General features: G+C 41.5%; 1 protein-coding gene across 22 annotated transcripts in view; it reads left to right on the top strand.

The window, feature by feature from the left end:
* NCOR1 (nuclear receptor corepressor 1) overlaps nucleotides 1-15,813 on the top strand; it is a 231,918-nt gene that overhangs the window by 150,874 nt on the left and 65,231 nt on the right. For all 22 annotated transcript variants that reach the window (XM_036296355.1, XM_036296348.1, XM_036296347.1 and 19 more), the window contains 3 exons: nucleotides 1,528-1,590; nucleotides 5,108-5,247; nucleotides 12,793-12,919. In XM_036296355.1, coding sequence (XP_036152248.1) covers nucleotides 1,528-1,590; nucleotides 5,108-5,247; nucleotides 12,793-12,919 — 330 coding nt within the window. The remainder of the gene's footprint in view (nucleotides 1-1,527; nucleotides 1,591-5,107; nucleotides 5,248-12,792; nucleotides 12,920-15,813) is intronic.

The raw sequence follows: 15,813 nt of genomic DNA, 5'->3' as shown, positions 1-15,813 counted from the left end.
TGAGTGGGCAGATGGAGTGAACCAGCCACACTTTTGTTTGGGATTCTGTTTCAGTGCTAGGCTGGGGCAGCAGGGACCTCTGATATTGACAACCTAGAAATACTCTGCAAGTCTGGCTTTCACATTTTTCAAACTTCTTTGTAAAAGAACAACAGCCCCTATTTTGCTACCCTAATAGAGCTCTTTTTCTTTTTACTTACTTATAATCCTAATGTACATGCTACTTTGTTTTCTGATATTTTAACATGGCATATATCATGAATATTTTCTAGTTTCTAAGCCATCTTCAATTTTACTCTGATGACTGCCAAATATTGGCATTGTTCCCAGAGGCACAATTTCCTGACCCATACCCTGTTGTTATCCTCTACCCTCCTTTTAAGCCAATATAACACTGTAATTAAAAAAAAATTCATATATCATTTTCTTTCTGTTAAATTATTTTCTATAGGAATAAATTCTGAATATTGAGTCCAAGAGTTCAAAGCATTTGTCTTTGTTGCTAAGTATTGTCTCATTAGTTTATAAAGGATTATGTTAATGTCGAGTACCACCGTTGATGGTTCAGTGGTACCAATTTCACTGTAAGATTAAGTATGAAAGTTCTAGGAATGGCAAGAATAATGTGAGAGAAATATGTAGACAAGCGGATGGGGGCAGATCACAAAGGGCCTTGTTTGAACTATATGCTTCGTTGCTTACAAAGGTTTTAAATAGAGGAGTGCTTTGATTAGATTGGAGTTCAGATATCTCTAGTGACAGTTGTGGAGCTCAGATTAGAGAGAAGGAGGGCTGGAGGAAGAGGGACCAACTAGAAGGGCAACATTATGCATGCAGTGGCCCAGGCAAGGAGAGGTGGATTCAGGGTATTAGAATTGACACATATCATTGGATGTGAGTGGTAAATGGGAGGAAGGATTCAAAATGACTAGTCTGAGGATCCTGTTACTAATTTGAGTGACTGGGTGGATGGTAGTATATACTATTGAGAAGGGGAATACAGCAGGTGCTCATTTCAGGCCTGATAGTCTCAATTTTCTTTCTAAAGTAAAAGAGAAAGTGTTCAGTTCATGATCCATCCATGTTTACTAGATGTCAGGCATGGAGGATGAACATAAGAGCTTCCAAGAGAGGAAGAGACAGGGGACTCAGAGAATGGGAGAGGACTGTGCCTGGACCAGCAGGTGGAGTGCTGTTTCTTCCTCTGACTCTTCATTAGGAAAGGATGGAGCTCTAATAATTGGGAAGGCACTGGGTGAAGTGGGACTTCTTAGAAAATAAATTAATGGTATTCAAACGTAGATATGGACGGAACTTTAAAAAACATTAAGAAAGATCACAGAGGTGTTGCATTTTCCCCTTTAGTTTGGTGGGGGAAGAGGCTGATGCCATCCTATTTCTTTAGTTTCTTTCACCAATTGTCAGAGAAATAGGTTACAAATTATGCAGTCTGTGCCATATAATCTGTGAATGAAGGATTTGGGTTAATTTTTCTCTACCTTATTGGGTTTTCTCTCTTTATTTTAGTTTCTACAGAGCCTGTAGAAACCTCTCGATGGACAGAAGAAGAAATGGAAGTTGCTAAAAAAGGTAAATGATAGTTCAGATTCTTCAAGTTTTTTTGTTTTTGTTTGTAAGATTATTAATAACTAGTGGCCTGGTGCATGAATTCATGCACATCGAAAGGGAATTAATTAGAGGAAATATTTTAATATTGCTATTTTTCCTTTCTTTATAATAGAAGTGTCAGAGATGAAAGAAAATTAGTAAAATGTATATGAAAATATTGATTGCCTCAAAGAGGGAGGCCCAGGCTGCCTTGCCGGGGCTCCACAATCAATCACCATGCAGAGGGAGGCCCTGCCCACCCACCACAGCGCCACCGGCTGGGTAGCCTAGGCCTTCCTCTTTGGGGCGATCAATCGTGTAGCCCCCCCACCCCCTGATAGATCGCTCCACAGAGGGTGTGGCGATGGCAGGGCCCCCAGACTGAGCGCATCACACCCATCTTGGCTGACCTGGCGCCAGTGCGTGTCATAGCGTGGTCTTCTGATGGTCGTTCTGCTATTCGGTCATTTGGTCGATTTGCATATTATGCTTTTATTATTAATGAGTGAGATAGAGCTAATTTTTTTAATCTAAGAAAAAAGTTCTTCCACAATGATAAATAGAATTTAGAAGTAAACTTACAAGTTGTTGTTTTTTTTTACTGTGTGGTTGGTACCTTATAAGGCACCCTAAGTGTGCCTTGTTGAAGAGCCACTTTTAAGGGAATTAAGGTTCTCATTTTATTTAAAGAGCAAGTAGGCTATTTTCACTTTTTCAGAATAGTTGCGATTAATACTTTTAAAGTTGTTTTGGAAGGTATTTTCATGTAAAAAGTTTGTATTTGTGTTATTTAAAAGTTGCATTGAATAGAATGATAAATAACTTCTTAGTGCTTATTTGGTAAGGCATTTGATTAAAAACTACTAAGAAATTACACTGTGATTCAGAGAAGAGTATGAACATTGTAGACAGACAAACAAAAGTTTGGATCCTGTCCTTGATCTTATTCTGGAACTTTATGGGTCTTGTATTTTTCCACTGTTGCTTATTAATCCATTGTTGCTTATTAATAAAAGCCTAATATGCTAAGTGTCCAGTTGTCCACTCAACCAATCAAAGTGTAATATGCTAATGATATGCTAAGGCCACTCAACCGCTTGATATGACGGGCACTGACCACCAGGGGGCAGATGCTCTGACTGCTAGGTTAGCTTACTGCTGAGGTACGGCTGATCAGGACTTAGCAAGATGGGCCGGACATGCCCTGGAGGCCTCCTACAGTTCCTCCCCAGCTGGCCAACCCCCCACATCCCTCCCCGGCCCCAATTGTGCACTGGTTGGGTCCCTTGGCCTGGCCTACGCCCTTTCGCAATCCAGGACCCCTCAGGGGATGTGGGAGAGCTGGCACCAGGCCTCTAGTGTAATATAAAATTTAAGATTTCTAATAGGATAAATAATTGGTTTATAAATAAATTATTTGTTTTCAAATATAATAATTTTTGAGAGATTAACCGCCTTTTGGGGGAGTTAAGTATTTACCTTGTAATTCTAGATAGAGGATATTGTAAACAGCTTGACTTTTAGTGATACATTTCAGACTTACTTTCTATTTACCAGGTAATGAGTGATACATTTAAGTATCATATAAACCAAGTTTACCAAAAATACAGCAGTTAGTGTTCTGTCTTTTATTTGAAGTTTGCCATGATTAGAACATTTGTGATTTGTCATGATTACATGTTAACTTTTTAAAAGATTCACATTTATTCTCTGATAATCAAAATTTCATAGTGAAGTAAGTAGATATTAACTATATTATAATCTTATTCAGGTAGATACACTAACATATGACTGTTTAGTCACCACTTTTTTTTTTAATGTATTTTATTGATTTTTTACAGAGAGGAAGGGAAAGGGATAGCGAGTTAGAAACATTGATTAGAGAGAAACATTGATCAGCTGCCTCCTGAACACCTCCTACTGGGGATGTGCCCGCAACCAAGGTACATGCCCTTGGCTGTAATCAAACCTGGGACCTTTCAGTCCGCAGGCCAACACTCTAGCCACTGAGCCAAACCGGTTAAGGCTAGTCACCACTCTTTTCATCTCTTATTCATATATCGGGTAAGATTTAGAAGTGATCTTCCAGTAATTATTAAGGAAGCTACGGGAATTAAACTTGAAAAACTGATGTTTTTCTATAAATTCTTAAATTTATACTGGAAATTTTTGCTTGGGTACACCTGTATTTAAAGTATATGTCTGGCTGGATAACTCTTATGTATATATGCATTTTCATACCCATATTCCTTCGACATGTGTATGTGTGCATATATGTATTATTTGATTAAAAAGTATCAGATGGCATAGGTTTCTGTGATGCTTTGGGTTACAACAGATTTTTTTCAAATGGTTAATTTTTCTTAGGACATTTCTTGATTGTGAATGGACTGAAGACATGCTGATGATTCATGGAGTCTTGTATGTGTGTATACATACATATACATACATACATACAGGATGGGGCAAAAGTAGGTTTTTAGCTGTGAATACATGAAACACAGAGTTTATTCTTGTATTATTAATTACTAGAGGCCCAGTGCATGAATTCGTGCACTAGTGGGGTCCCTTGTCTTGGCCTGCGGGATCGGGCCGAAACCAGCTCTCTGACATCCCTCAAGATGTCCCGGAATGTGAGAGGGCACAGGCCCGGTCGAGGGATTCCACTGGTGCACTACCAGGGCCAGGAAGGGATGCAGGAAGTTGAACAGCCAGAGAGGGACCACGGAAGGGCTGCAGGGCATGTCCATCCTGTATCGCTCAGTCCCGATCAGCTGGACCCCAGCAGCAAGCTAACCTACCAGTCAGAGCGTCTGCCCCCTGGTGGTCAGTGCATGTCATAGCAAGCAGTTTAGTGACCTTAGCATATCATTAGCATATTACTATTTGATTGGTTGAATGGCTGACCAGATGACCATACACTTAGCATATTAGATGTTGATTACATAGGATTTTATTATTTTCCATATGAACAAGTATAAACCTACTTTTGCCCCTCCCTGTATATATATCGTTATGTTAATCATTTATATTTGATTGTATTATTAATTTTATATTGATACACTCTTTCCAAAGATTTAGAACTACCTTCTCAGTCAGTTTACAAGTATTTGAATTATTACTATGTGTCCAACGTCAATGATCATGCTTTTTGTTTGTTTGTTTTTATTGTTGTTGTTGTTCCACTTATGCATTCATGGGTTGATTCTTGTATGTGCCCTGATGGGGGGATCGAACCTGCAATCTTGGCATACTGGGACAATGCTCAAACCAACTCAGCTCCCTGGCTAGGGCTTTCATGAGCATGTTTTAAATAGAGCTGTTCAGTGAGTTTTGTGTCAATACATATTTTAGTAAGTATTGAAGTATATCAGTGAGAATTGAAAACACTTTTAGTGTTAATGATTGTGAATACAATGATTAAGTTTGTTTTATTATTACTCTTGTTTGCTTTATCAGGTTACTGTTCTTTAACATTTGTTCTGTTTTTAAAATACAGGTCTAGTAGAACATGGTCGTAACTGGGCAGCAATTGCCAAAATGGTGGGAACTAAAAGTGAAGCTCAATGTAAAAACTTCTATTTTAACTATAAAAGGCGACACAACCTTGACAACCTTTTGCAGCAGCATAAGCAGAAAGTGAGTACGTCAGGCGTGGTGAATCTCTTACTGATTTTTACTTACAGTTTTTGTTTTTTGAACTTCAAGATAGGTTTTGAGAAAAACTTCTGTAGCTCATATTTTTATTTATTGCGTTTACCTGTAAAAGATATGCTAGTTTCTTGACACAAGTTGACTATTTATTTACTGCCCAAAGAATAAAACTTCTGTTAGTAGTAATGAGGATTCAGTACATTTGAATTACTGTAAACTGGATTTAAAAATGGAAGCATTTCGGAGTTTGAATTTAAAATTAGTTGGAGTGCTCTTGACATGATTTGATTTGGCATATTACAAAGCATTTTCTCAGAGAAATATTATATTGGATAAATGTTAAAAACCAGAAAGTAGGAAAAACCAAGATGGCGGCATAGGTAAAGACCTGAAATTATTGCCTTGTACAACCACTTCAAAACTACAAGTAAAAGACAAAATGGACATCATCCAGAACCACAGGAAGGCTGGCTGAGTGGAAATTCTACAACTAGAAGGAAAGAGAAAAACACACTGAGACTCAGAGGAGGTGCGGAAGTGCAGAGGTATGGAGGCGCTCGTGGAAAGGCCTGGCAACTGAGGACGCGGGTGTCTTTTGCAATCAGGAGGGAGACACAAGCTCCCAACTGCTCTGAACTCCAGTTCCGGGTGAGTTTCTGGGGACCCAGATACATACGGGGAGAAACTGGACTGTCTGGCATCGGGCGGAACTTGAGGGTGGCCTTCTCTCAGAGGTGCTTGCAGCAATTACCGATTACCCCGGGACACTGAGATCCGGGCCTCTTGCGGCAGGGCTGAAAATCAGCCATAGCTGTTTGCTCTGCCCTGTTGATTCTCTGAGACCCCAGGCTGCTAGCAAAGGCTTTTGCATATGAATGCCCTGGCCTTTTGCAATCTAAAATTACCTGACTAACTGCAGCTGGGTCAGAGAGACCCAGAACATCCAAAAGCAGGCCCAAGGCCCCACAGCAGCTTGCATTGCTTCACAGCTGGGCCTCATCTGGGCACCTCCAAACCCCAAACAAAGAAGAGGAATCTGCAGATCTCTCTGTAGCTCCTGCTGGGTAGCCTCAGGCAGAGGCTAAATTAGAACCTCCTTAGAGATCCAAGAGCCAGTGTACCCAGTGGTCAGAGTGGGACCATCCAGATTACAACTCCTCAGATCTATGCGGGACACACTCAGGGGGCAGACTCAGTGAGCACCAAAGCCCCACTGAAGCAAGTCTTGCCCCATAAGGGTGTCTCCAGCACAGAAGTTCTCCCACCATAGACACAGCTGATTCTCACAGTCAGTTGGCCTGGAGGTCAATTCCTCCCAGTGATACCTACAGCAATCAAGGCTCAACTACAACAAGACTGTGTACAAAGACCACAAAGGGGTGCACCTCAGGTAATTGGGGAGGCTGAGCCACTGGGCCCAATAGGACACCTAGCTCACAAAGCCACTCTATCAATACAGGGAAACAGCCAAAATGCGGAGACAAAGAAACAGGTCACAAATGACAGAAATGGAGGAAAGCAACCTATTGGATATAGAGTTCAAAACCACAGTTATAAGGTTTTTCAAGAATTTTCTAGAAACAGCCGATAAATTTAGTGAGATCCTCAAGAAATCTAGTGAGACCCTCGAGGATATGAAAGAGGACTAACTAGAAATTTAGCATACACTGACTGAAATAAAGAATAATATACAGAGATCCAACAGCAGACAAGAGGATCCCAAGAATCAAGTCAAAAGATTTGAAATACGAAGAAGCAAAAAACACCCAACCGGAAAAAAAAAAAAAAGAAAAAAGAATCCAAAAATATGAAGATAGTGTAAGGAGCCTTTGGGACAACATTAAGCATACCAACATCTGAATTATGGGGGTGCCAGAAGAAGAGAGAGAGCAAGATATTGAAAATCTATTGAAGAAATAATGACAGAAAACTTCCCCTACCTGGTGAAAGAAATAGACTTACAAGTCCAGGATGCGCAGAGAACCCCAAATAAAAGGAATCCAAAGAGGACCACACCAAGACACACACATCATTAAAATGCCGAGAGCAAAAGACAAAGAATCTTAAAAGCAGCAAGAGAAAAACAGTTAGTTACCTACAAGGGAGCACCCATATGATTGTCAGCTGATTTCTCAACAGAAACTATGCAGGCCAGAAGGAAGTGGCAAGAAATATTCAAAGTGATGGATAGCAAGAACCTACAACCAAGATTACTTTACCCAGCAAAGCTATCATTCAGAATTGAAGGTCAGATAAAGAGCTTCACAGATAAGAAAACGCTAAAGGAGTTCATCACCACCAAACCAGTATTATATGAAATGCTGAAAGGTATTCTTTAAGAAGAGGAAGAAGAAGAAAAAGGTAAAGATAAAAATTATGAACAACAAATACATATCTATCAGCAAGTGAATCTAAAAATCAAGTGAATAAAAAAATCTGATGAACAGAATAAACTGGTGATTATAATAGAATCAGGGGCATAGAAAGGGAGTGGACTGACAATTCTCGGGGGGGAAAGGGATTTGGGGAGTGAGGGAAGACTGGACAAAAATCATACACCTATGGATGAGGACAGTGGGGCGGGTAAGGGCAAAGGGTGGGGTGGGAACTGGGTGGAGGATAGCTATGGGGGGAAGAAAGAGGAACAACTGTAATAATCTGAACATTAAAGATTTATTTTAAAAAACCCAGAAAGTATAAGATTAATGAAAATTTCTTAAGAAGGACGTTTTAATGTTCTCAAAACCTATAGAGCTCTTTGAGGGTTCTATTAGCTCAAGACTATAGTCAAACCTGGGTTTTCGAATGTCTCCCATTTCGAACCATTTGCCAAGTTGTTCATGGAAAAAATGTCTCAGTTATTGAACAAAACTTCAGTTTTCAACCTGGCAGCCCTTTCATGCTGATACATCAGCACAGCAAAAGTGGTCCCTCAAGCCACAGACAAAGGAGAGAATGCTAGTCATCTTACACTAACCCTCACATTGTTAACATCTCCTGAAATTGTGCTGTGAATATTTTTGTGTATATTTATTTATTTAGCTTTTGTTGCTAGCAAAATGGACAATTAGCACAATTTTAAAATATAAAGAGGTCCTCAAGAGTGCTAATGTTGCTAATGGTATTAAAGTCACTGATCACAGGTAATTAAAGGTAGAATAACTGTTATTGATTTGGATAGTGACAGTATTCTGGAGGCAGTGATATGTTAAAAAGCAAAGATGCTGCACCATTAAAATGAGTGCTGAAAGTGATTCATTTAAGGCTGAAATTTGATAAATTTAAGAAAAGAGGTATTTGTTGATATATTAAACTAGAGGCCCGATGCACGAAATTCGTGAAAGGGTAGGCCTTCATAGCTCTGGCTGCCTCGGCCCTCACAGCCCCAGCTGCCTCGGCCCTTGCATCCCCAGCTGCTTCACGGCTCTGCAAACCTGCCCCCTGCCCACTGGTTGTTCCCGAAAGTCGTTCCACCGTCTGGTATAATTAGCATATTAGCTCTTTATTATATAGGACTAGTGGTCTGGCGCACGAAATTTGTGTGTGGGTATGGTCCCTAGGCCTGGCCTGCTATCAGGGCCATCTTCCCTAGCTGTCCGCAGCTGGCCCTGCCCCCCTGCCACCACCTACCCTTGGTTTCCCTTTCTTTATCGGGTAATCTGGGCTTGACAGCTGGGGGACAGGACCAAGAGGTCGGCTGTTCCCACCCACCCACCGGCCCCACCCCCACTGCAGGTGGCCATCAGGCGATCGGAGCCTGCTGGCTGGGGAAAGAGACCAAGAGGTGGTCAGTGCATTTCTTAGTGACAGGTCCAGAGGTCGTTCTGGTTTTTCTGCCGTTAGGGTCAATTTGTATATTACCCCTTTATTATATAGGATAGAGGCCTGGTGCATGGGTGAACTCCAGCTGGCCTGCCCTGAAGGGGGTCCTGGATCGAGGTGGGGAGTCCCCGCTGGGGGGCGGGGCCGGCCTGGGCGAGGGGCTGTGGGCAGTTTGCAGGCCAGCCACGCCCCCGGTCAGGGTGGGGGTCCCCACTGGGGGCAGGGTTGGGTGGGCAAGGGGTTGCAGGCGGTTTGCAGACCAGGCACACATCCGGTTGGGATGGGGGTCCCCACTGGGAGCATGGCCAGCCTGGGCGAGGGGCCACGGGTGGGAAAGGGGCCGTGTCTGGAAGACGTCCAGTCTATCTGGTCTAATTAGTATATTACCCTTTTATTAGTATAGACTAGAGGCCTGATGTATGAAATTTGTGCCAGGGGCTCAGCCCCCAACACAGCGGTGGCCGCCTCTGCCTCGGCCACCATGGCTTCATCAGGTCTAATTAACACATTACGCTTTTATTGTTATAGATAGTACATTAGATGGTAATGTATAGAAGAAAGATTAAAATGGGAAATCATTTGGGAGTATGGAACGAATTAATTCAATTTACATTATTTCTAATGGGAAAAATGAGTCAATTTTTGAAAAAAAACTCTTCTCGAATGGCCTTCCAGATCAGTTAAGTTCAAGAGCTGAGGTTTCATTGTCTTTACTTAAAATCTTAAGATGTTATTTATTTTTTTCTACTGTATTTACATTTGCATTGATGGTGTTAAAGCAGTTGTGAGTGAGAGTGCTGGTGCCTTTGCATGAACCCTGGCAGCACACCACTGTGCCAAGTACTTTAATGTATTCTTAATCTCCAGGTATTTGAAGCATTTTGTTTTTGTTTTAAAGCCAGTGTCACTTAAGAATTTCCTTGATGAAGCAACAAAAATTAGCTTTACTAAATCTTAACTGTTGAGTACATGTCTGCATGATAAGTGGGAAGCATGCATAAAGTTCTCCTGCTCACTATCAAAGTATGATGGCTCTCTCAAGGAAAAGCACTCTTGAAATTGAGTTCCAAGGCTCTCTTTTTTCATGGACTGTCATTTTTAGTTGACTATTTGGCAGACTTCCTTGTTTTAAAATACATATTTTAATTGATTTCAGAGAGGAAGGGAGAGATAGAAACATCAATGATGAGAGATAATCATTGATAGCTGCCTCCTGCACACCCCACACGGGATCGAGCCCACAACTCAGGCATGTGCCCTTGACCAGAATTGAACCCACGACCCTTCAGTCCGCAGGCTGACACTCTATCCACTGAGCAAAACCGGCTAGGGCTGAAATTTTTTTTTTAATGAAGCACAAGATGAATGAAGAAAATAGTAAATCTGAGTAAGAAGGAGCTATAAAATATATGTCGTTTAATAGCATTCTTACCGATTGTTACTTTAACAATTTAATCGTAAACATATTTGAGAAATACAAATAGCTTAATCACGTTCTTATGGTCTGTTTGATTTGACATTCTAACATATTTTCTAAGACTATTTGTCAATGTTTCTTTAGAAATACAACTACTACTTGAGATGAGCCATCATTGCAAGATATATTTTACATTATTAACATATTCATGTGATAAATCTGAGATTTGCTTCACAATAAATCAGTACAGAATGGGGATCAGGGAAAGTAGGTTAGGTATAGATGAAACAAGATTTGCCTCTAACTTCTGTATGTGTTTCAAAATTTCCAAAATAAAAACTAAAAAAATAAAAAGAATGATCTAATGTGTAATAAAAGTGCATACGTTTAAACTGATTCACACTTGAATTATAATGTTGGCTAATTTTAAAAGTTATACACAAAGGAACTTTTAGGTTAAAAATGTGAATGCAAGAGCTAAAAATATGCTATAGCAACTAAAATATAAAGGAAAGAAAATAACAAAAAACCTACTGCTGAGAGAGTTGACTTCAAAACTGTTCTGGGAGAAAAATAAAAGAATAAATCAGACATGTTTCTAAAAGATAAACATTGTTTTTATTGGACAGGGCTCTTCAGAGAAACAGAACCAATGGGTGTGTGTGTGTGTGTGTGTGTGTGTGTGTGTTTCACGAGGGAGCGGGAGTGGGAGTGAGATTGATTTAATTATTTTTTATTATTTTTTAAAAAATCTTTGCTCGAGGATATGTTAATTGATTTTAGAGAGAGGAAAGGAGAATGAGAGAGAGAGACACATCCATGTGAGAGAGAAACATTGATAGATGCCTCCTGTATGCACCCTGACTGGGGATGGAACCCACAACCTGGGTATGTGCCCCCACTGGGTATCGAACCCCTAGCCTTGCAGTGTACTGGATGATGCTCCAACTGAGTGAAAGCAGGCCAGGGTGAGATTGATTTACTTTAAGAAATTGGCTCATGATTTTGGAGGCTAAGTGGGTACAAAATCCAATAGGATAGGGTGATAGGCTGGGTACTCAGAAGAGCTGCAGTCTGAGAACAAATTTCCTTGTAGGGTGTGTGTGTTGGGGGTAGGGTGCAGGTAGCCATCAATCTAGTTCTATTAAGGCTTTTAATTGATGGAATGAGGCTCTCCCCATATTATGAAAGGCAATCTGCTCAACTCAGAAGCCTATTGACTTAAATATTAATCTGGTCCAAAGGAAAAACAAACAAACGCATGCATGAACACATCCAGAATAATGTTTGACCACATATCTGGGTACTGTGATCCAGCCAAGTTGACATAAAATTATCATCACAGATGTCTTTAAAACTTCTTGTTCTGATCATTTTAATTACAACTGTAATAATAGGAACAGCAGGCTTTAATTGTTGGTCTAGAGCAGCGGTTGCCAACTGGTGGGCCGCAGACCACTGGTGGTCCGTGAGGTTCAAAGAGTTGGCGACCGCTGGTCTAGAGTGTTTTATCTTTTTAAAAGAGATCCCAGGAAAACATGACAGAATGTTATTTGTTAAAACACAGTGGAAGATATATAGGATTTCTATTTTTGTGTACTTGAATTGTTACATTGACATTTAATAAATTCTGTTGGCCCTGACCAAGTGGCTCAGTTGGTTGGAGCATTGTCTCATACACCAAAAGGTTGTGGGTTCAATTCCTAGTCAAGGCACATACCTAGGTTGCAGGTTCAGTCCCGTATCTGGGTGTGCTCAGGAGACAACTTTTTGATGTTTCTCTCACATCGATGTTTCTCTCTCACCCCTCCTCTAAAATCAATGAAAACATATCCTTGGGTGAGGATTAAAGAAAAAGAATTAATGAATATTGTATAGTGAAGAAAATGCTTGGGGATATAGTACATTATTGCATGTGAAGATTCCACATTCCACCTTATTATTATAAGAAAAAAATATGTTATTTTTATTAGAAATACATTATTTGGAAGGAAAGAAGAGCAGGAGTTTTGTGATTTGGGGCTATTTATACATGTATAGTGGTGAGTAATTAAAAAAAATTTGTTTTTATATTACTTTTGATCAATTTGTTGAAAACGATTTACCTACACAAAAGACTAGTTAATGGTTATCTGGAGATAACAGTACTCTTACCAGAGCAGCTGTCACATATACAGCCTTCTTGTTTAGTATGTGTGTATGTATTTGTGAACTCCATGATTTCAGATAGGAAAAGGCTTGTTTCTTTCCATTTAGTTATTTAAATCATAATTAATATTTTGTTACTCTAGACTTCACGAAAACCTCGTGAAGAACGAGATGTGTCTCAATGTGAAAGTGTAGCTTCCACCGTTTCTGCTCAGGAAGATGAAGATATTGAAGCCTCTAATGAAGAAGAAAATCCAGAAGACAGTGAAGGTATTTCAAAATGTTAAATTTAGTTGTACCTCCTGCTAGCCCAAATACGTAGTTTTTAGCTTAGTGGTTTGACTGTTTAGGAATTGCTTCATTAAGGAAATAGGACATTTGTGTTTCAAGGCATAGAGACATTAAACTTGAACATAATGTGTTTATTTGTTCAACTAACAAATATTTATGTAGCACCTGAGATGGTCCAAGTGCTACAAACAGAACATCTTGAAAATGCCAGTCATGCTTCAGACACTTAATATTTCTTGTCGTTTTTTTTTTAATAACAGCCATTCTAACAGGTGTGAGGTGCTTGCTCACTCTGTTCTAACCACTGTTCTTTCTTCTATTCCTGAGCAGAGCAACCCTCACTTCAGGATTTTGCATGTGCTAACCCCTCTACCTGGGATGCTCTTCTCAAAAATGTGCCTATTGGCTTGTTCTCCCATTTCTTCAGGCCTCTATTGATATGTAACCCTACCTCTATAATATCTCTTTATCCACTGCTTCCTAAGTTTTGTTATTTATTCACTGCACTTATTACTGCCTGATATATCTTCTATGTATTGTTTAATGTCTGTTTTATACTAGAACTAGTAGCCCTGTGCATGAATCCATGCGCCAGTAGGTCACTGCTACCCTCCTATAGCTCTCCACCCACTGCCCCGTCCTCCTGTAGCTCCCCCACTCCCCTTCCCCCATAGCTTGCTGCCCTGCCCCCTCCTGTAGCTCTCCGCAGCCCACTTGTACCTCACTGGCCCACCCTCATGCTGTATCTGTGATCTGGTTGTGACACGCTTGGTTGTTATGCCTCAGGGTGTAATGGCTAATTAGCATATTCCTCTCTTATTTACAACTAGAGGCCCGGTGCACAAAAATTGGTGCACTGGCAGGGGAGAGAGATTCGGGGGGATGTGTCCCTCAGCCTCACTTGTGCCCTCTCACAGTCTGGGACCCCTCGGAAGATAACCACCTGCTGGCTTAGGCCCGCTCCTCGGGTGGCAGATGGCAGGCCCGATCCCTCGGTACCTGCCCTGCCTCCCCAGGTCGCGCACTCGGCACGGCCGATCCGGGGATTGGGGCGCTGCCCCAGGTCGCGCACACTGCGAGGCCAATCTGGGGGTTGGGGCGCCGCCCCAGGTCGGGTCGCACATGGGCGCCCGGACGGGCTAGCCGATCACGGCTGCCCCGCCTGGCTGCCCCGGGTCGGGTCACACGGATTGCTGCTGGGAGCTTACATTGCCAGGGTGCCTGGCCAGCCTGAAAACAGCCATCAGCCCCTCACCCAGGCTGGCCAAACCTCCATGAGGTGAGGGTCCCCACTGGGGTGGACATCCTCCAAGGGTTTCCACACTGCAGGAGGGCATAGGCCGGGCTGAGGGACCCCCCAGTGCACAACTTTTTGTGCACCGGGCCTCTAGTAATATATAAAACTCTAATATGCAGATGAACCGAAAAGTGGAACGACCGGTTGCTATGATGCATACTGACCACCAGAGGGCAGACGATCAACATAGGAGCTGCTCCCGCTAGGGCTGGCGAGCAGGTGGCAGGTGCCAGGAGGGGCCCCCCGATTGCCCCACCTGCCAGTCACCCTGCAGAGGCAGGTGACTGCAGGAAGGGGGTGGGGCTGGCCAGTGGGCAGCGCCAGGCTGCCAGCCAAGGTGGGTGCCAGCGGGGGCCCCCCGTTCGCCCTGCCCGTCGCCTCATAGATAGCCCCTGATCGCCGGCCAGGCCTAGGCACCCTACCCTATATATTGAGAATAGTCCCTTAGATTTAAAAATTAAAACCTGCATGGCTACTCTATAACACTGAAAAAACAGGATGATGCAACGATGACATGTATGGACTCTGGCTTGCACATTTTGTGGTTTGCCCTGATTCTGACACTTAAAACTGTGTGATAAAGCCAATTACTTGACTTATCTCTGCTTCAGTTTTTCCACCCATAAGATGGAAGAAATGGTACTACTGCCTCAGAAGGATCATGTTCTGTACTACTTTTTCTAATCAGGGCAAAAAAATGTAGCACACCATACAACAGCAAGATGCCTTTCACCGGTATGAAAAGTATGGTCACTGGTGCATGCAGCATCCCAGATTTTGAGAGGGATGTCCAACTGCAGGTTCCCAGATTGTAAGAGGCCACAGGCTGGACTGAGGGGACCCCCCCTCCCGTGCACAAATTTCGTGTACTGGGCCTCTAGTATACTTAAAAGACGATACAAATGATGTAGGGAAAGAGCCGTGCTACAGTGTTTTACGTTAGAAATCTGTACTATTATTACAGAGCTTTGCTGTCTAGTGTGGTAGCTGTTGAGCTCCTGAAATATGACTAGTGCAAATTGAGCTGTATTAAAAATGTAAAATATAAACAGGTTTTGAAGACTTAATACCAAAAAAGGTAAAATATCTTAGTAGTTTTCTATATTGATTACATGTTTAAATGATATTTTTGGACAATTGGGTTAAATAAAATATATTGTTAAAGTTAATTTTAGCAATCTCTGTTCACTTTTTTAATGTGGCTACCACATTAAACTTAAAATTACAGATGTTACTCATGTTATATTTCTGTCGCAAGCTGCTGGTATAAAGAAAAGCACAGATATAGGCTGGTAGAAACAGTCCAGAATGTTACCATTTATAGGAATGGCTTTTGTTTGGTTTTGTTTTTCCTTCTTTCTTTGTTTTTCAGATTTTATATAAATTATTTTTAGACATTTAAAGCTTTTACACTTTCAGTTTCAGAAGGTCAAGACAATTTGGTCTTTCCCTTTTCATGCTCTGTAGAAAACTAGCTTTTCCAATGGTGGTAACACTTTAGGGAGGTCATTGAAGGAGTGAAGTCTGTCCTAAACAACTGCTCTCAAGCCTGGCTTCTATCACCACGTGAAATGTG

This window comes from Myotis myotis, unplaced genomic scaffold (assembly GCF_014108235.1).
Source record: "Myotis myotis isolate mMyoMyo1 unplaced genomic scaffold, mMyoMyo1.p scaffold_m19_p_29, whole genome shotgun sequence".
Lineage (NCBI taxonomy): Eukaryota > Metazoa > Chordata > Mammalia > Chiroptera > Vespertilionidae > Myotis > Myotis myotis.
The sequence above is the reverse complement of the archived record's forward strand: the minus strand, read 5'-3'. Positions and strand labels throughout refer to the sequence as shown.